The sequence below is a fragment of the Gadus macrocephalus genome, chromosome 22 (genome assembly GCF_031168955.1).
Source record: "Gadus macrocephalus chromosome 22, ASM3116895v1".
NCBI classification, from domain to species: domain Eukaryota; kingdom Metazoa; phylum Chordata; class Actinopteri; order Gadiformes; family Gadidae; genus Gadus; species Gadus macrocephalus.
The window spans coordinates 725,369-746,903 of record NC_082403.1 but is presented as its reverse complement, the minus strand read 5'-3'; the positions used below and the strand labels follow the sequence as shown (position 1 = coordinate 746,903).

Genomic DNA, 21,535 nt, shown 5'->3' with positions numbered 1-21,535 from the left:
TCTCAACAATAACAATGTCCATACTGTCAACCTGATAACATATAACCTACACCATCCATGTCTTCACTTCCCACCTTCCTCTTTCTTTGTGTATTAAAGCCGGCCTAAGAGCTAAGTGTCCCCACACCTGGAAGGACGTCTGACCTCAGGGCCCCTGGAGGTCCCCGGTGCCCCGCCGTGCGGCGGTGTATGCGGGGGTGCGGGCCCCACGGCTCGGCCGGGGGCCCTCTGGCCTGGTGGCCGGTCGCTGAGGGGCAGGACTGGCCGCGGGAGAAGGCCCACTTGGCGGGGGTGTAGGTCTCTCAGGCCGCGGCTCCTGTCGGTCAGACCGATGTGCAGACTGAGGTAAGGCCTGCGGGTGTCTCCGGTGTGGCCGCGGCACTGCGCCGCTGTCCGTCGCCACCGGGTACGACCTCTGTACCCGGGGTTCTCCAGCCCTTCTCTCCCCAGTCTGGACCCTGACGTCCTGGCCCTGATGAAGGGGTGGAAGCGGACATGCAGAGTGGCGGCGGCCGTGGTAGATCCGGCGGGACGACTGTGTCTGTGCGTCTCTTTCCTGAACCCGTCGTCTGTCAACAGGTGCAGGCTGTGGCTTCTCTTCCAACACAGGAAGTGTAGTTCTGATGCGTCTCCCGGTCATGAGCTGAGCTGGGCTCCCACCGGCTGCTGCCCTAGGGGTAGCTCTGGGACACAACAGAGCCAGATGTGGACCGGGCTGCTTCAGGATGTGCTTGGCCGTCTGAACAGCCCGTTCTGCTGCGCCGGTCGCCTGGGGGCGGTGAGGGCTAGTTGTAGTAGGGGCAGAACCAGACTTCTCACTAAAGTCTTTGACCTCACCGGATGTGAATGTTGTCACTCACCGGTTGGAGTGGTATCCCCCATCTCAGGAACACTGAGCCTGCTTTGAGCCTGTTGATGACTTGTATGCTGGACGTTGAAGAGAGGTGAGCTATTTCGAGGTCCCTTGAGTAATAGTCCGTCACCACGAGGTAATTCTGCTTTTCTAGTGTTCAGAGGTCTGCTGCAACGCGCTGCCATCGGCCCTCTGGTAGGGCTGTGGTGAGAGAGAGAGAGAGAGAGAGAGAGAGAGAGAGAGAGAGAGAGAGAGAGAGAGAGAGAGAGAGAGAGAGAGAGGGAGTTTAAATCGGTTTAAATATCTTATATATACATAATATATATTAAATAAGTGAATGATTAATCATCCTGTGGATTAATTGTTAGAGTTTGAGATTGTACACAAACGCAGTTTCACATCAAAAGCAAACACAGTGAACCCAAGCACTGCTTCGGGACCACTATAGTTCTAGTTCTAGTTCTAGATATAGTTGGGACCGAGACGCTCTGAGGGGTCCTTCCTGCAGACCCCCCGGAGAGGAGCCCCAGCAGCAGCAGCAGTCCCCCCCCCCCCCATGCTGAGTGTGGAGGGGGTCTCTGGTCTCCTGAAGGTCTGAACCGGCGGGACTCGAGGGGAGGGAGGAGGCGGACCCGCTCGACCAATGGGAATTCAGAAAGGCGGTCGCGTCATTAGTTACCAGGTGGACCACAACAGTTGAAGTTGAAATAAGTGAAGCAACCGGACGGACAGAAGAGCACCAGAGAGGCTTGGTGGACCTCGGTGTTCAACAGATTAAACACAGACACGCACACACACACACACACACACACACACACACACACACACACACACACACACACACACAAAATAAAAATATGATGTACATAGTAGGCCTTTATATAAATGTAAATAGAGAGTATGTCGGTGGACTTATAGGTTGACTCCATGTGTTCTGGACTACTGTTGTGACAGCGTCGTGGTGCTGAGGAGATCAGCAGGACCGCAGTGCCCCCGTGTGGCCGCCCGGTGAACCGCGGGTCGCTGACCGCAGCCGCCTTTGGGGGAATTGTGAATGTGATAGTAGGAAAACAACAACGCCCTCACAAGTAAATGTCCTTTTATGGCTTTATAAAGAATTAAAAAGTTATGAGCAACAAAAAACACAAGTCAATTATCGTTACCAAAGTAATGAAATAGAATATCTCCCCGTGCTCGGGGTGTGGGTGTGTCCGTAGCGCTGCGGGGCGGGGGCGATATCAACACGGTGAGAGCCGACTGTTCTGGGAGCCGTTGAATAAACCGGAAAAACTCACAGAGAGAGTAACCGAGTGACGCAGTGAACCCGCTCAGACCCGCTCCGCTCCTGGTCCTCGCTCAGACCCGCTCCGCTCCTGGTCCTCGCTCAGACCCGCTCCGCTCCTGGTCCCGGGTGAGGTCATCCGTCGGAGCCTGACACGATGCTGAGCAGCGCGGCGGTGAACACTCGCAGGTCAGGGTTAGGGTCAGGGTTAGGGTCAGGGTTAGGGTTAGGGTTGGGGTTAGGACGCTAAGGACCGTCACTGGGACCTGACACACGTCGCCGAGTTGAGAGGTGGTTTGATGCTTTTGTGCTGACTTTCCTGCAAAAATCTCATTTGTGTGTGTGTGTGTGTGTGTGTGTGTGTGTGTGTGTGTGTGTGTGTGTGTGTGTGTGTGTGTGTGTGTGTGTGTGTGTGTGTGTGTGTGTGTGTGTGTGTGTGTGTGTGTGTGGGAACGTAGATCTGGAGGCTAGTCTGTCCCCGCGTGGCTTCAGGCCTCCGACCGCAAGAAAGACGGGAACCACCATCGCTGGGGTGGTCTTCAAGGTCAGGACACCCCAACACATACACACACAGACACACACACACACACACACACAAACACAGACATTAACACACGCACACACACACATACATACACACACATACACACATCCAATCACTGGTCATCTCCCGTCTCGACTACTGCAACTCGCTCCTGGCTGGACTTCCTGCCTCTGCGATTAAACCTTTGCAGCGCATCCAGAATGCGGCAGCACGCCTCGTGTTCAACCTACCGAAGTTCTCCCATGTGACCCCCCTCTTCCGGGACCTCCACTGGCTCCCTGTAGTAGCTTGCATCAAATTTAAGACGATGGTACTGGCATACAAGGCAGTCGATGGAACTGCCCCTGCCTACCTCCAAGCACTGCTAAAGCCACACACCCCGGCTCGATCCCTCCGCTCAACTACCTCAGCTGGACGACTGGAACCGCCATCGCTAAGAGCAAGCAAAGGCCGTTCAGCAAAGTCACAACTTTTCTCGGTTTTGGGACCTCAGTGGTGGAACGAGCTCCCTGCCGCTCTCAGGACCGCAGAGTCGCTCACTATCTTCCGAAAAAGTCTCAAGACTCACCTGTTCAGAGTCCACCTCGACTCTGCATAGCCACCCTCTCCCTTCTGGCCACCATTGTACACTGTATTGTGTTGTGTTGTATTGTATTGTATCATAGTACTTGTCTTAACTGTGTAGCAACTGCAGTAGCTGCTGGCTGTAACACGGGGAATTGGTTAGCCTAGCGATTGTTGTGCTTGCACTTGGTTCTATGAACATTCTTCTGTACCGACAGCGATATATTGATGCACTTCTTATGACAAATGTACTTATTGTAAGTCGCTTTGGATAAAAGCGTCTGCTGAATGCCCTAAATGTAAATGTAAATGTACAAACACACAAGCAAACACGTACACAGACATTAACACAGACATATAGACATTAACACAAACACACAGACACAGACTCTAATCCACACACTTTCACACACACACACACACACACACACACACACACACACACACAGACACACAGACACACACGGGGGAAATTAAGTAGGTAATATTAGTTTTAATCAAGGTCGTTTTGAAATCAGTTGTATTCATAACCGGTTATTCCATAGATTTATATCCCTCTACATTTATAAATATATCTATTTTAATGATCACATTTGTAGTCATATTGTTATCGGTAACATGGTCGTTTCTGTCGTGTTTCTGTATCAGACGCTTGTGATTATTTCTGTACAAACTCAATCTCTGTCACTATATATGGTGTTGATGTGTATGATTTCCTGGGCCTTGGGAACAAACAGGGTCATGGGTCAGGATAGATGGTGTACCACATGTGTTGAGGCCTTGACTCTTCAACCTAACATGTGCATAAACTAATTATATCTTCTCTAATAACTTTTGTATAAGATGTGAATCTTCTCAAATAAAACGTAAAATGGTTCTGCTATAACCATGTACGACCACCAGAGGGCGTTTTTTCTCCTTTCTTCATCTCGACAAAATTGGGAAGTTTGTTAGGGTGAACACATGAGTCCGTTTCCAGGTCGGCCACACATTGTTGAAGGGTAAGAAGAACCACCTCAGAACCACCTGGCGTTCACAGGGGAACCGACTTCTACTAGATCCAAACCATGGGGTCTTCGGTCTGAGTGAAGTTCTCCAATGGAGTACTTTACGCTCAGAAAGCATAACCACCCAGGGCCTCATCCCACCACCCTCAGCATCTCGGTGGTGTAAGGTAAGGTAACTTTATTTGTACCCGAGGGTAGATTTGGTTGCAGGTAGAAAGAAAGAATTGGCTGCTCACACACACACGCAGACAACATTAACATCATCGACAGACAGAGACATAAAAGTGACAACAGTGCTCCAGACATAGGAACATGGATAAAAAGCATACAAAACGGTATTACTATCAAAAGATAAATAAATACTAAATGCAAGCCATCATGGCAGATACAAAAAACAAGGTCAGAATAAATAAATAAATAAAAAGATGAAGGCCATACAATCCATAGGTTAATAAGTTAGTGTGTAGCTTAATTACTTACTTACAATTTAACGTTTTGACAGCTGAGGGAACAAAACTCGCTCTGTATCTCTTTGTTTTGCAGGCAGGTATTTTGTTCCTACGGCATGATGGGAGAAGTTGAAATTCACCATATAGTGGGTGGGATCCATCTTCTAAGATAGACCCAGCTAGTCTCTGTAGCTGCCTTGTATGCAGGGATTCTGGGTTCAGCTGTGGCTCTCCAATCAGCCTACTAGCCCACCTCACGATTTGGTTCAGGGAATTCTTATTTTTTAGGGATAGGTTACTAAACCAAGACACCAGGCTAAAGGATATGACAGATTCAATGAAGCAGCGGTAGAACATGGTTAGCATTTTACAAGTTTACCCTGTTCCCTAGAGGAGTCTCCTAGTGTAGCGGTTGCGTACTCTCTCGTTGCGTTGTGTGATTGAGACCACGATGGAACCATTGGCAGCCAGCCGTTTATTCTGGTTACATTTTCAACAGGGGAAAATCATGGGTGAGAATCCTTAAAATAGCAGCCTCTCCCAGCCGGGGTGCACGTTGACTGAGGAGAGGAGGCAGCAATGCAAAATACTACCCCCACATTCCGCTAGAGGGAGCTCTAGCACTCCCACCACCACAGCCAGCGCAAGGATCTCGCTGGCAATGGCAAATGGGAAGCACCAACCCCGCTACATTCCCCTCTACTGATTTCCACTTGCCCATTCAAAGAACAACCATACAAGTGCTGTGAGAACCCCTGAAACAAACCAAATCAGGCACAGTAAACAACATACAAATACACAGTGAATAACAAAACCAAAATTCAGTACTGTTCATACTACAGGTATCAAGCATTCCAGTCAGTGACCATCCCTGAAGAATTAGAATGAGGAAGGCTGCAAAGCCTCCCAACACCCATAGGAAAACATGCCCGTTTACATGTTAGGCTACCTGATACCACATAATTTACACAGTACAGTCGACGACCACCTGAACCCACAACATTCTATGTCACACAGGTCCCTGCACCATTCAGAGCTTTTCCCCTTCTGAGGAAGAAAGGAAAAACAACCAAAAACCAAAAAATTAAAAAAATAGAAAAAATAAATAAAAAACGGCACTTTAATATACACAAATAAACAAATAAAATAAAATAAATAAAATCAGAAAAATCTAAATCCATAAACCTTAGAACCCAGCCAAAACTCTCTGGTGCATATTTTGGATGAGCCTGACCACAGGTCTAATAATCCTCCCACATCTAGATCTCACACCTAGCATTATATCACTGCCAGCAGTATCGGGCTGAGGATGCTGTACCCTATCTACAGTCAGTGAACCTTCAACAGAAGACCGCAAAACAGGTGCTGACACAGGGTCAAGTCGCAAGTCAGTCTGGTCCGAGGGACAGTCAACGTCAGCCGTCAAGTCAGGTGGAACTGTCCAATCGTCTGCATCCCCAGGTAAGTCACAGGAGGTAGTCTGGGCCGGAGGGTCAACATTCTCCTCCAGGTCAAGAGGTGCGTCACAAGAGACAGTCCGAACAGGTCTGTCAGCCAACAAGGCATCCAGCGGATCTCCATTAGAGTCTGGGAGTCGTGAGATCCAAGAAACAGTCCTGTCCTCTGAATCACAATCAGGCAGGACGGCAGAACCCACACCACCATCCGGAAAGGAATCATCTGTAGCAAAGTCACTCACACAGGAACCGTCATTTTCGGACCCAGGTGGGACAGGCAAGAAATTGACAGGCATTATCAAATTTCTATGGACCACCTTCTCTCGATCCGTTGTACAGTTCTTGATCCTGAAGGTGTGTGTGTTTTCGTGTTTCTCCACAACAGTGTGCAGGTGACTGTCCCAGCGATCAGCCAACTTTCTCTTCCCACGCTCTCCTTTGTTGGCTAAAAGAACCCTGTCCCAACTTCCACAGCCACGCCCCTGAACTTCCTGTTGTATAAGGCAGCTTGTCTCTGCTGCTGTTTAGTAGAGGAGGTCTGAGCGATTTTTATGGCCTCTGCCAGATCATGCCTGAGACCCTGCACATAGGCGTCATAATCCACCAGCTGATCATCCTGAAGGACAGACCCAAACAACAGGTCGACTGGCAGCCTGGGCGTCCGCCCAAACATCAGCTGAAATGGAGCAAACCCTGTGGTCTCGTGCACTGTAGCATTATAGGCGAAGGTGAGAGATTTCAGATGCTGCGGCCACCTGTGCTTGGCCTTGGGCGGCAAGGCTCTTATCATTCCACCAAGGGTGTGATTGAATCTCTCAACAGCTCCATTGCCCATGGGGTGGTACGGGGTGGTGCGCGATTTCAGGACACCAGCAGCAATGAGCATCTCGGCTATTAGACTGCTTTCGAAGTTGGCCCCCTGGTCCGAATGTATGCGCTCAGGAAAGCCGTATACACAGAAGAAGTTGTTCCAAAGTTGATTTGCAACAGCTTTTGCTGGTTGCAAAAAACAGGTTTGGACAGAGGTATGCCTGAGCCAGTTTGGTAAAATGGTCGGTAACCACAAGCACATCAAGTGACTTGTTAGAAGAATCTTCAGCCGACCAAAAGTCAATACAAACCAACTCGAGAGGCCTAGATGTCACTATAATCTCGAGTGGCGCCCTGCCCTCCGGCTCTGGAGACTTGCTAAATACACAGCGGCGACAACAACGCACGTATTCCTTCACGTCTCTCTCCATGCCTTGCCAGTAGAATCTCTGTCTAGAGAGGTAGAGCGTCCGTCTTTGGCCTTGATGACCAGCTTCATCATGCACACCTCTGAGGACCTCCTCCCTCAGTACCAAGGGCACAACATACTGGTACGTCTTCCGCTGTGTGACAACCTCCTTCGAAACACAATAGAGGACGCCTTGTTTGATGGAAAGTTTCTCCCAATGCCTGAGGAGCCTCAAAGTGTCAGCTGGCTCATGCCCACGCTCACGCCTTGACGGAAGTCTCTGCCTCTCCACAAAGTGAAGCACCCGACTCAAGCAAGGGTCTGCACGTTGTGAAGCCATCAACGTCTCTTTAGGCAAGGGACGGATGTCGGAATGCTCACGTGGTTGGATGGATTGCACAAGCTGAGGAAGGAGAAAGGCTTGGGGAGGCACATGCTCCTGGCCCAATGACCGCTCCAAGACAGCAGAGACGGCCTGATTGGAAACGGAAGGGCCCAAGGACACTGCCACAGCACTGCTGAGAGATGGCATGACTCGCGGATTGCAGGATTGACGGAACGCATCCTGCACACTGTCAAGGTTCAAGGCGTTCGCCTCCTCCATGAGCGCATCATACGGGACCCTGGTGAGACGATGAAGCATACTGGGCTGCACAAAAGGCTCCCGGCTGAGGGCGTCCGCCACAACATTCTTAGGACCGGGGATGTATCTTATTTCAAAGTCGAACGGGGCGAGCTTAGCCACCCATCTCTGTTCACAAGCATCGAGTCTGGACTTACTCAGAATGTAGGTCAACGGATTATTGTCCGTCCATGCCGTAAACTTGTGGCCTCTCAGCCAGTGGCTGAATTTGTCACAGACAGCCCATTTGAGCGCCAGAAACTCCAACCTATATGCTGGGTAGCGAGACTGGGCATAGTTGAGAGATTTGCTGGCGAATGCAATCGGACGTGCTACATTATCCCCCTCAGTCAGTTGAGATAACACCGCACCCAGACCATTGGAGGAGGCGTCCACTGAGAGCAAAAAGGGCCTGCTGAAGTCTGGGTGAGCCAGAGCAGCATTATCTAGCAACGCTAGTTTTAGCTTCTTGAAAGCCTCTCCGCATTCCACTGTCCAGTCAGTAGAGGTAAGTTTCCTTGTTACAGGCGTCTTCCTTTTCCCCTTACTGTAACGTGGCCTCTTGACTCCAGAGGTAAGTGCAAAGAGGGGCTTGCTGATCTTCGAGTAGCCCTCAAAGAATTGCTGGTAGAACCCAACCATACCAAGGAATGATCTTATCTTGGTGGGAGATGGGACAATGCCGGACTCATCCATCAAGTCTTTCTCGCTGAGATTTACAATGGCCTTGACCTTCTCAGGGTCTGTGGCAATGCCATGTTTGTCAATGATGTGCCCCAAAAACCTCACAGATGGCCGCAGGAGGTGGCACTTTTTGGGGGCTAACTTTAGATTGTGCACCTTCAATCTCTCAAAAACCATTTCTAGTCTTTGCAAAGCTAGCTGTTCGTTAGGAGCAAAAACCAAAATGTCATCCAAATAGCAGAGGAGGCTTAAGAAGTTTTGGTCACCAAAGATAGCCATCATCATCCTCATGAATTTTGCCGGGCTGTTACACAGACCCTGCGGGAGTCTGTTGTACTCATAAAGCCCAAATGGGGAGGTGAACGCAGTAAACTTCTTATCCTCCTCGTGTACTTCCACATTGTAGTATCCCGAGGTCAAGTCCATGGTCGAGAAAAATTTATTCCCCCCCAGAGCTGCCAAAGCGTCGGCCTGGTGAGGCAGAGGATGGGCATCCTTTACGGTACGCGCATTCAGCCAGCGAAAATCCGTGCAGAGACGCAAGTCTCCATTATTTTTCCAAACTAGGACAAGCGGCGATGCATACTCACTCGCAGATTTCCTTTCCTTATTTCCTTTCCTCTCGCTCCTCCATCTCATTCAAAGCCGTTCGGAGCTTGTCATAGTGAGATGGAGCCAGCCGACGATACGGCAGCCTGAAGGGTTTGCTGTCACTCAGGCGGATGCGGTGGACAAACCCTTTGGCTGTACCGCAGTCCATGCTGTGGCGAGAGAAGATGGACTCATACTTTGTCAGCAGATCAACCAGCTTTGCTTTCCAGAATGGAGACAAATCAGCTGAGTCAATGTCAATGTCCTGCAGACCCAAGTCGTTAAGGGCTGACCTACAAGGCCTGGGCATAGAGCGCTCAGAGTCAACTGTCAAGCTCTTCTCGCTACCCGTGTCAGTCAGGTCAGTAGTCTTGGCTACATTACATTCAACACTGTCAGTCTCGTCAGTCCTGTACAAATAGTCATTGTCAAAGTCCTCAAGTGCCACACAGGGGGACGCGTCAGCAATCTTGCAGTTCCGTCTTAGAGTCACAGGTTTATTGGAGGGGTTGATAATTCTCACTGGGACCCAACCATCGCCCCATAGTGGCGTCACCAGTCGCCCTACCATGACGGTCCGTGGCACTGTTCGTGACTGACTTGGTTCCACTACCAGTGTGCTTCCAGCAGAGAGGCACACATGACCAGGCAAGCGCCCCCACACTAAGTGTTCTCGCATAGGCTCTAAAGTCACGGCATGCTTCAGCTTGACTGTGCCCACTTTTTCTGGGATTTCACTGCCTCTCCATTTCTCCACAGTGGCAAACAGCTGCAGAAGACCGTCCTCCTTACCAGACGCCTGAGGTGAAAGAGATGCTGTCTCCCCGAAACTCCCAGGGTGTTTAGCCATTCGAATGAGGTGTTTTATAACGTTGCTGCCCAGAATCAGGTCATCACTCTGACCATCCACAACGAGTGTGGGCACGGAGATCTGGCAGTCATGGACTTTCATCTGCAGCTCGCAAACACCTACAGGACATGTCCTCAACCCTCCACAGCCAATCAGCACAACTGATGTCGGGGCAACAGAGTGAGGGGAAATAACACCTGCGTCCTGCAGCTTTGGAAGTAAGCGTGAGCTCATAGAACAGGCCATTGAACCACTGTCCAACATGGCACGCACCTCCACAGCATCATGAATCATCACACTAGTGTAGAAAAGATCGTCTTTCGCAGTCAGTCGCTGCGTGTTCTGAAAAATTAAAGTTGAATCACTGTCCGTCGTTGCACAAGCATGTGAAAAAACGGACTGAATATCATCGTCATATGGGGATGCGCCAGCTGACCCTTCACTAGACCCCTCCTCGTGCGGGTCAGCTAGTTTCCCTGCTGCGTGGGTGAACCAGGAGCAGGTGGGGCTGAGCAAGTGGCAGCTTGATGCCCAGCAGCATGGCAGCGGAAGCATAGACGTTCGTTCCGACAGTGGGAAGCAGTGTCATGGTCGTCGCAGCCACAAATAGCGCATGGCCCCCGAGCCCGGGTGCGACCGACAGGTCTCTGTCTAGGCTGCCCGTAACGCTGAGGAGACTCCCGTTGTAACAAACGCTCCAGCAGAGTGACAATATGCCCAAGAACGTGACTCTCACCTGACGCCGGCCCGCCGGTCATGGCAGGTTGGGCAGCAGGAGTCACTGCAGTCTGCACGTGACTATGCACAGCATCAACAGCCTGAGAATATTGCAGGTGGTCTGTTGGACGTGCAGCTGAATGGCGCTGCTGAAGACGTTTTTTGTGATGGTGCTCATCAAGCCGTACCTGCACATCCATGGCAGTCCACTCCTCCAGTGGCCTACAGCTGAAGACCAGAGACAGTTCTCGATCGGGACAGTGAGTGATGAACATGACAGTCACTTCCCTAGAGGAGTCATCAATAGTTTTGCCTTGCCTTTTCAGCCCATCCGTAGCTGTGTCGAGTGCCTTGTTAAGCCGGATCCAATAGTCAACAGCACTTTCATTCTCTAAGGGCTTTGTGTCATAGAAGTCAGCAAGAGGCATGAAAGAAGTCACAGACTCACAAAAGTGTTGCTTGAGTATGTCGAAAATGGGCTGAGGACCTAACCGTAAGACCAAACTAGGCTTGCTACGCACCCCCACTCTCACAACATCACGTGCTCTACCCTGTAGCCTGCCCATTACTTCTTCCGCCTGATCACATAACTGAACATCCCTCTTAGTCAGATACACTTTAACACAGTCTTCCCACTCAGAAACCGAAAGTTTGTCAGTCTTGTCCCCCCTGAAGGGATGCGGTTCACCACTATGCTGGCTAACAGTCAGGCTCATCTTAGAGAGATCAGCAATGGTCGAAGGGGCCAAAGTAACATCACCAGTTGGGGCGGACCTAAGACAAGAGGCAATGTTCTCCCCAATACTAGTCCCTATCTGCCTAACTAAGTCAGTTAATACATGCACAGGGACATGGTCCACATCCCTACCCCCAGAAAATGCAGATGGACCAGCTAACTGATCAACACTAGAAGAAACGTCACCACCCTCAGCACCATTCACTTTGGCCTGTTGAGGAGTGGATGTCAGGGGCCTCCCCCGAAAACCTCCTTTCTGGAGTGATGGGCTAAACATAAATGTCTGACCCCTGCCCAAAGCAGATAAGTTCAGCTCATCCATCTCCAATGAGTCACAATTTCCCAAAACCCAAAAATGTACGGTTATGCAGTGACAATAGTAAAGAAATAAAAACTAACTAATTACACGTCACTGTTCAAATGTCACGTTCAACTCAAAAGCAAAAAAAAACTATTTGCATTATGTGCACGAGAAGGAGAAAGAAAAATGAAATAAAACACAAAAAAAATAAAACACATATATCTTTACAAGATTGTCGGCTGCAACCATATCCCTTGGTTCGAACTATTCCTCTTTGTTTTTACTACTGAACCTGTCTACTAGAAGCAGCACGGGCGACTCACTGCACGGCCACGTCGACGGTGCTCACGTGCCACGTGTTGAATGGCGATCCTCAATGACGCAGCAGACAGGCAGAGAAGAACGGGTCACGGCACCATTTGTAGCGGTTGCGTACTCTCTCGTTGCGTTGTGTGATTGAGACCACGATGGAACCATTGGCAGCCAGCCGTTTATTCTGGTTACATTTTCAACAGGGGAAAATCATGGGTGAGAATCCTTAAAATAGCAGCCTCTCCCAGCCGGGGTGCACGTTGACTGAGGAGAGGAGGCAGCAATGCAAAATACTACCCCCACATTCCGCTAGAGGGAGCTCTAGCACTCCCACCACCACAGCCAGCGCAAGGATCTCGCTGGCAATGGCAAATGGGAAGCACCAACCCCGCTACACTAGCACCCAGCACCCTGTTCCCTAGAGGAGTCTCCTAGCACCCAGCACCCTGTTCCCTAGAGGAGTCTCCTAGCACCCAGCACCCTGTTCCCTAGAGGAGTCTCCTAGCACCCAGCACCCTGTTCCCTAGAGGAGTCTCCTAGCACCCAGCACCCTGTTCCCTAGAGGAGTCTCCTAGCACCCAGCACCCTGTTCCCTAGAGGAGTCTCCTAGCACCCAGCACCCTGTTCCCTAGAGGAGTCTCCTAGCACCCAGCACCCTGTTCCCTAGAGGAGTCTCCTAGCACCCAGCACCCTGTTCCCTAGAGGAGTCTCCTAGCACCCAGCACCCTGTTCCCTAGAGGAGTCTCCTAGCACCCAGCACCCTGTTCCCTAGAGGAGTCTCCTAGCACCCAGCACCCTGTTCCCTAGAGGAGTCTCCTAGCACCCAGCACCCTGTTCCCTAGAGGAGTCTCCTAGCACCCAGCACCCTGTTCCCTAGAGGAGTCTCCTAGCACCCAGCACCCTGTTCCCTAGAGGAGTCTCCTAGCACCCAGCACCCTGTTCCCTAGAGGAGTCTCCTAGCACCCAGCACCCTGTTCCCTAGAGGAGTCTCCTAGCACACAGCACCCTGTTCCCTAGAGGAGTCTCCTAGCACCCAGCACCCTGTTCCCTAGAGGAGTCTCCTAGCACACAGCACCCTGTTCCCTAGAGGAGTCTCCTAGCACACAGCACCCTGTTCCCTAGAGGAGTCTCCTAGCACCCAGCACCCTGTTCCCTAGAGGAGTCTCCTAGCACCCAGCACCCTGTTCCCTAGAGGAGTCTCCTAGCACCCTGTTCCCTAGAGGAGTCTCCTAGCACCCTGTTCCCTAGAGGAGTCTCCTAGCACACAGCACCCTGTTCCCTAGAGGAGTCTCCTAGCACCCTGTTCCCTAGAGGATTCTCCTAGCACCCTGTTCCCTAGAGGAGTATCCTAGCACCCAGCACCCTGTTCCCTAGAGGAGTCTCCTAGCACCCTGTTCCCTAGAGGAGTCTCCTAGCACCCTGTTCCCTAGAGGTGTCTCCTAAGACCCTAGCACCCTGTTTCCTCGATCCACCTTCCTACAGGGAGCTGAAGAAGACCTCCTCTGACCCTGACCTCTGACGTATGACCTCTAACCCTGACCCCTGACCTCTGACCCCTGGAGCTGTGAAGGGAACGGGAGCAGGAGAGGAGGAGGAGGAGGCATGAAGAGGTCTGGAGTGATGAAGGTGAGTTAGGTCTGGAGTGATGAAGGTGAGTTAGGTCTGGAGTGATGATGATGAAGATCTTTGTTAGGTGAGAAGTGATGATGATGAAGGCTGTTGAGGAAGGTTTGTGAGGTGTGGAGTGATGAAGGTGAAGGAGGTGTGGAGTGATGAAGGTGAGGAGGTATGGAGTGATGAAGGTGAGGAGGTGTGGAGTGATGAAGGTGAGGAGGTGTGGAGTGATGAAGGTGAGGAGGTGTGGAGTGATGAAGGTGAGGAGGTTTGCAGTGATGAAGGTGAGGAGGTTTGCAGTGATGAAGGTGAAGGAGGTGTGGAGTGATGAAGGTGAGGAGGTGTGGAGTGATGAAGGTGAGGAGGTGTGGAGTGATGAAGGTGAGGAGGTGTGGAGTGATGAAGGTGAGGAGGTGTGGAGTGATGAAGGTGAGGAGGTGTGGAGTGATGAAGGTGAGGAGGTTTGCAGTGATGAAGGTGAGGAGGTGTGGAGTGATGAAGGTGAGGAGGTGTGGAGTGATGAAGGTGAGGAGGTTTGCAGTGATGAAGGTGAGGAGGTTTGCAGTGATGAAGGTGAGGAGGTGTGGAGTGATGAAGGTGAAGGAGGTGTGGAGTGATGAAGGTGAGGAGGTGTGGAGTGATGAAGGTGAGGAGGTGTGGAGTGATGAAGGTGAGGGGGTGTGGAGTGATGAAGGTGAGGAGGTTTGCAGTGATGAAGGTGAGGAGGTTTGCAGTGATGAAGGTGAGGAGGTGTGGAGTGATGAAGGTGAAGGAGGTGTGGAGTGATGAAGGTGAAGGAGGTGTGGAGTGATGAAGGTGAGGAGGTGTGGAGTGATGAAGGTGAGGAGGTGTGGAGTGATGAAGGTGAGGAGGTGTGGAGTGATGAAGGTGAAGGAGGTGTGGAGTGATGAAGGTGAGGAGGTTTGCAGTGATGAAGGTGAAGGAGGTGTGGAGTGATGAAGGTGAGGAGGTTTGGAGTGATGAAGGTGAGGAGGTGTGGAGTGATGAAGGTGAGGAGGTTTGCAGTGATGAAGGTGAGGAGGTGTGGAGTGATGAAGGTGAGGAGGTGTGGAGTGATGAAGGTGAGGAGGTGTGGAGTGATGAAGGTGAAGGAGGTGTGGAGTGATGAAGGTGAGGAGGTATGGCCGCCCTCAGTGTGTGTCAGCAGCCCTGATCCTGGGAGTTGGTGTGCAGGACATCTTAAGGGACTTACAGCCTCCCCCTCCTCCCTCCCTCCCTCCCCCCCTCCCCCATGGCCTCCCTGCAGATCAGCCCTCGGAGGGGAGGGGAGGAGGGGGGGGTCCAACCTCCCTGCTCTCATCGTCCACCGTCAACCCACCCTAACCCTGAACCCCTTCCAGAGAGTTCAGTTCACCCCTGGAGAAGATTTATCCATAATACATATACACATTATATTCTGGATATAGTACATGCTAAATATATACATATACATACACTACCCTACAGAAGTTTGGGGTCTCCCAGACAAGTTCATGTTTTCTATGACTACTCACCCTTTCACTTGACAGTTTCCCGCTGTGCTGACATTATGCACGAGGGTTTCCTAATCATCAATCAGCCTTTAACAGGATGAGCTATACCACGCAGCTTTACAGCACAGCGCTGAAGGAGCCCGTCGATGAGCCTCCGTGCACCCATGTAGATATTCCTTTAAAGATCAGCCGTTTCCAGCTAGAATAGTCATTTGACATATTAATCTAATGTTAATATGATTAATTTAATGTTATTTTCATTAAAAAAAAAACAGTGCTTTTCTTTCCAAAATGAAGGACATTTCTAAGTATATGTATGTTCAGATCTCTCTGCTCCGCCACTGGTTCACCACGGGGATGTGTGCTGTCACCTTACTTTTCATCCTGTACACCAACATGTGTCAAAGTTAATATGAAAACAGGACCATAATTAAGTATGCAGATGACACATCTTCAATTAAACATATCAAAATCAGAAGATATGATCATTGATTTTAGAAAACATGCGTCTCCTGCCGATTTCACAACAATAAAAACACAACCAGTGCAATATGTGGATTAGTATAAATACCTAATATATAAATACCTAATTGATTTTAAACTGAATTTTTAAGAAAATTGTATTGCTGTGTGTAAAAAGGGACACCAGCATCTTCACTGTCTGAGGAAAGTGTTCTCCTCCCATGTGGATGAAACCATAATGACCTTGTTTTATCTAATCTATTGCATCCTTTTCTTTGGTTTCATGGTTGGGAAGTCTTTCTGTCAAGAACAGGAGCTCACTCAATCAGGTGGTGAAGTGGTCCAGTAAGCTAATAGGAGGTTCTCAGCAGAACCCGTCCTCCCTGAACACCAGACGGGTACAGCGGATAACCGACTCCATTTTAAATGACCCTTTGCATCCTTTGCATAACTCGTTTCAGCTTCTCCCTTCTGGAACAAGGTTTTCAGTTCCAAGCTCTAAAACCACGCGTTTCCTTCCACCTGCAATCACACTGATGAGCAAGCTGTAGAAACTGCTACATTTGCACAACATTTCATTCGTATGATTATTTATGCATTTGTTGATTTTTAGATCATTTTATCGGGTTTTTACCGTACCTGAATCTTGTTGGTCAGTTTTAAGTGTCCAAATCTGGGTTAGCACTGGAGCTCTTTAATTGTTTTATGCAACTGTCCCACTTGTGTTTGTGTGTGTGTGATGTCTTCAGCTGTGCAACGGAAGCTCACTTTTAAACTGCGAAACAAGTTTACCTACGGGCGCTAATAAAGTAACCCGGACCTGAACCCCGGCTCCACACCGAGGTTCCTCTCGCCCTCCTCGCTCTGTGCTGCGGTTAAACCCTGGAATCAGACCCGCGGCAGCTGATGCCTGAACCCTTGAGCTTACGGGACAGACGTGTACCGACCAGCTGACCTCGCCGACCCTCATCCAATAAAACACAAGCCCCGCGCCCATGACCTCACAACGGGCCCATGATGCAGGCATCTGATTGGTTGTCTAGGTGCCCGGCCATTCAGAACGGCCTTCAGCACACTGCGAGGGAGGCAGTTAAACCTTCTGCTTTAATTCAGGAGCTCAGCCTATTAGCCGTCTCTCCCCCTGCTGTGGCTAAGCCTGGGGAAGGCGGTTGGAGCTCTGCCCGCCGGGCCATGATCTCAACCGAGTGCAAGTCCTCGATCCTCCGAGACCGGCAAGGACTGGAGTCAGACGAGACATAAAGGGCAAACACCAGTTGATGACAAAAAAGGCCATCAAGAAGGTGGAAAGAATAAATGTTTGACTGGTGTGAGCTGTCCATGTTTGACATGGACGGTAAGAGATCAATCTGAGGTGAACGGAGCCGACAGGATGTGATCCCTGGTGAGACCGGAGCCAGCAGGGGGCGCTGCTGCTGAACCCGCCGGAGCTCCTCTAGCCTGCCTGCCTCCGTGCCCTTGGGCAGGATGTGACCTGGGCCCAGGTCCATTCCTCAGGGCGGGGAGGTCCACGATCCCCATTGGTGCTCTGGGTCAGCTGACTCAGGGCCTTGTGGGGGACGGTGGTGCTGGAACAAACTCAGGGGTTTTCTCTTGGATCAGCACCTCCCGACCCCTGGTACCCATAGGACCCCAGACCTGGTACCCATAGCACCCCAGACCTGGTACCCACAGCACCCCAGACCTGGTACCCACAGCACCCCAGACCTGGTACCCATAGCCCCCATAGCACCCCAGACCTGGTACCCATAGGACCCCAGACCTGGTACCCATAGCACACCAGACCTGGTACCCATAGGACCCCAGACCTGGTACCCATAGGACCCCAGACCTGGTACCCACAGCACCCCAGACCTGGTACCCATAGCACCCCAGACCTGGTACCCATAGCACCCCAGACCTGGTACCCATAGCACCCCAGACCTGGTACCCATAGCACCATTACCCAGACCTGGTACCCATAGGACCCCAGACCTGGTACCCATAGGACCCCAGACCTGGTACCCATAGGACCCCAGACCTGGTACCCATAGGACCCCAGACCTGGTAGGTACCCATAGGACCCCAGACCTGGTACCCATAGGACCCCAGACCTGGTACCCATAGGACCCCAGACCCGGTACCCACAGGACCCCAGACCTGGTACCCATAGCACCCCAGACCTGGTACCCATAGCACCCCAGACCTGGTACCCACAGCACCCCAGACCTGGTACCCATAGCACCCCAGACCTGGTACCCATAGGACCCCAGACCCGGTACCCATAGGACCCCAGACCCGGTACCCATAGGACCCCAGACCCGGTACTCATAGGACCCCAGACCCGGTACCCATAGGACCATGATCCAGACCCGGGTGTGGCTGCAGTGCGCGGGGGGGGGGGGGGGGGGGGGGTGCTGAGGACTCTCTGGCCCCGGACCAAGGGGCCTTCCCATTGGCCAGCAGGTAATCCAGCTCCTGGGACCGCCCTCCGTGAGGCAGAGGACCAACGGCTCTGCAGGTTCCTCGGCCAATGAGCAGCGAGCTGAGTGTGACCCACCTCCCCCCCGGGTCTGAGCGGTGACGCACGGCCTGACCTGCACTAAGCCCCTAACGAGATCCCAGAGTCCCCCGGATATCCCATTAGCCGGCTGATTAGGCTGGATCAAACCATTAGCTGTGGAAACCCAAACTCCTCTCCCCCTGCAGCCCCACCGGACCACAGAGCCCCCCTGACGCCCCGGGCCCACACTGGGAGCCCATCCGACCCCGGGACCCGCCCAGAGGGGGTTCAACACACCGGGGGGGGGGCCACCACCGACCTCGTAGACGCAGGTCTGCTGGTGCAGGATGGTGGGGATGAGTTATACTAATGTGATGATAATAATAATGGCCCATGGCCCTGCTCTTCCTGCCTTGTATGGCTGGCCATCCTGAGCGAAGCCCGAGGGTTCCCAGTGCCAGTGGAACGCGTTGCTATGCTAGCTGCCAACAGATGACATGTTTGTGGCGTCTCTCATCTTCTCACATTTCAAGCTCTCTTTCTTTTCATTCCATCCTTCTCTTCCTGTCTCCTCGGTCCTTCCTTCACCTGCTCCTCTTTGACCCCCTGACCTGATTTTCTCACTCCAATCGGTTTACCTTCTCTTACTATGCTCTCTCTCTCTCTCCACCCGCTCTCTCCCTTCCTCTCCCTCTATTTCCATCTTTGAGCTTTATCTCTTCATCCCTTATCTCCTTCATCCCCTCCAATCCTGCCCTGCTCTCTGCGTGGAGGAAGGGCAAGAGAGAGGGAGAAAGAGAGAGTTTTTCACCAGTAATCTTCTCGCAGTCTGCTGGAGCTCAGGGGTGGTGGCAGAGAGAGAGAGAGAGAGAGAGAGAGAGAGAGAGAGACATTACACCCAGCGCTACTGGAATCTAAACTACCTTTCCTGACAGGGGCGGTACCAGAGCCCACAGGGTCCCAGAGAGAAGAGAGAGGAGCAGAAGGAAGAGGAGACTACAGGGTACCGCCTGCATGTGAGTATGCTTCCTCCTGCAGATACCAGACCTTCTGGTGGAGCTTCTGTTCACATCCCAGGGGTGGCCCACCCCTGGGTGCAACTCTGGTGGTCTGCACTATGGGGGTCTGGACCGTGAGGGGCCGCCCTGTCGGGGGCTGGACTGTGGGGGGTCTGGACTAGGGGGGTCTAGACTCTGGTGGTCTGAACGGGTCTGGTCTGTGGAAACAAGCTTGGTGGAGCAAAAGTACAGAGAGGAATGTATGTCCAGGGGCCGGTGACCAGAGGTCCTGCTCCCAGGGGGATCGATGGAGCACTCCTCATGTGGACCTTGGTCTCCCAGAAGTCCCAGACGGTGGAGGTCTGCTGCTGACATCCAGGGCTCAGATGTTTCATCAGCGGTTCAGCTTGACTGTTGATTCCCTCTGTTGTCGATGGGCTGGATGCGAGATGGAGCAGGTCGATGGAGTAATGAGAGGTTTGAGAGCGGAGTCGTGTCTCCTCTGAGCATCTCTTAACACTAACCTGGGATGTTGGCACCGCCCGCCGCCTACGTTCTAAGGCTCGGCCCTTTGTGTGTGTGTCTCTGACCCTAACCCTACGTTCTAAGGCTTGGCCCTTTGTGTGTGTGTCTCGAACCCTTTCCAAGGGGATCTTTGGTTGGTGGGGAATCTGTGAAAGAGGATTTCTTTCAGGTCTCAGGTGTAGACACCGTAAGCTGGCCTCCGTCAGATTGTTCTGTCAGGCTCTGTGCACCGTATCGCCCCCCCCCCCCCCCCCACCTCCGGTGGTCTGCAGCGGTCAGAGGGTGGTCTGGCAGCGCCCCGGTCTTCTGCCACTGAATGAGTTCAGGGTTCATGTTGTTAGTGGAGGAAAAGGAGCATTTATGTGCAACAGAAACTTGCACACACACACACACACACACACACACAGCGTGTGGAGGTCAGTCTCACATACAGAAAAGAAGCATCAGTTTCAGATTCTTTCTGGAATAGGTCACCCTTTCCTCCTCCCCTGAGGTGAGGAGGAGCAGTAATTGGATGACCAGAGATTTCGCTGCTAAAGCGTTGAGGACTCGTGCTAGGGTTTAACGCACTGCAGTCAAGGCCCAAACCCCTCCAGCTCCTCCTCGCTCTCTCATCCTCCTCCATTTCCTCCTTCCCCCCCTCCCCCCCTTACTCCTCCTGTGCTGGGGTCAAAGGTCGGGCCTTCTTCTGGCTCCGTCGGGGGTCTTCACCCTGCGCTTCCCCGGAGGCCGCAGCGAGAGGACGGTTCAGTGTCCGCTCAAAGTCCTCCACTAGAGCCAGTAGAACCATGGGGAGTCCTCCACTAGAGCCAGTAGAACCATGGGGAGTCCTCCACTAGAGCCAGTAGAACCAGTAGAACCATGGGGAGTCCTCAACTAGAGCCACTAGAGCCAGTAGAACCATGGGGAGTCCTCCACTAGAGCCAGTAGAGCCAGTAGAACCATGGGAGGGTTTACTGCAGCACTCCTTCTGTCTGGGCTCTTTGAGGGAAACATCTTGGTTTGATTTAGTAGGGGCGGTTTGGTCGGGTATAGAGAGAGATAGACTGACGGATAGATGGATGGATAGGTATAGATACATCTATATAGAAACGTATACATTGGATGGAGAGCTGGGTGGGACAGGTGGACAGAGGGTGGGAGGTGTCAGAGAGTCCCCAGGGACCAGTAGATGAGCAGCTCTTCTCAGGGTTTACTGCTCTGCAGTCCAGGTCGGGCTCACGCTTAATTGGGCCAGAATTAGGCGGCAGGATCCTATTACCTGGCATTAGCAACACTGGGCTCAGCGCCCAGCTAGTGGCCGCTAGGCTAGTGAGCGGTGGGCTAGTGACCGCTGGGCTAGTGACCGCTAGGCTAGTGACCGCTGGGCTAGCGACCGCTGGGCTAGTGAGCGGTGGGCTAGTGACCGCTAGGCTAGTGACCGCCCAGCTAGTGACCGCTAGGCTAGAGACCGCTGGGCTAGTGACCACTAGGCTAGTGACTGCTGGGCCAGTGACCACTAGGCTAGTGACCGCTGGGCTAGTGACCACTGGGCTAGTGACCGCCTAGGCTAGTGACCGCTAGGCTAGGAGTTGTGAGGGGAAAGGTGAGGTACAGAGTGAGCTGCAGGGTGAGGTGTGTGTGTGTGTGTGTGTGTGTGTGTGGTGTGTGTGTGTGTGTGTGTGTGTGTGTGTGTTGTGTGTGTGTGTGTGGTGTGTGTGTGTGTGTGTGTGTGTGTGTTTGTGCCAGTTTAAATGTATTTTAACCAGTAGATCG

General features: G+C 51.9%; 1 protein-coding gene across 1 annotated transcript in view; it reads left to right on the top strand.

Moving 5' to 3' along the window:
• The first annotated feature begins 18,115 nt into the window (after nt 1-18,115).
• Nucleotides 18,116-21,535, top strand: part of LOC132451344 (voltage-dependent calcium channel gamma-5 subunit-like) — a 9,504-nt gene continuing 6,084 nt past the window's right edge. The window contains exons 1-3 of the mRNA XM_060043724.1: nt 18,116-18,141; nt 18,464-18,589; nt 20,456-20,525. Of these exons, the coding sequence (XP_059899707.1) occupies nt 18,116-18,141; nt 18,464-18,589; nt 20,456-20,525 (222 nt within the window). The remainder of the gene's footprint in view (nt 18,142-18,463; nt 18,590-20,455; nt 20,526-21,535) is intronic.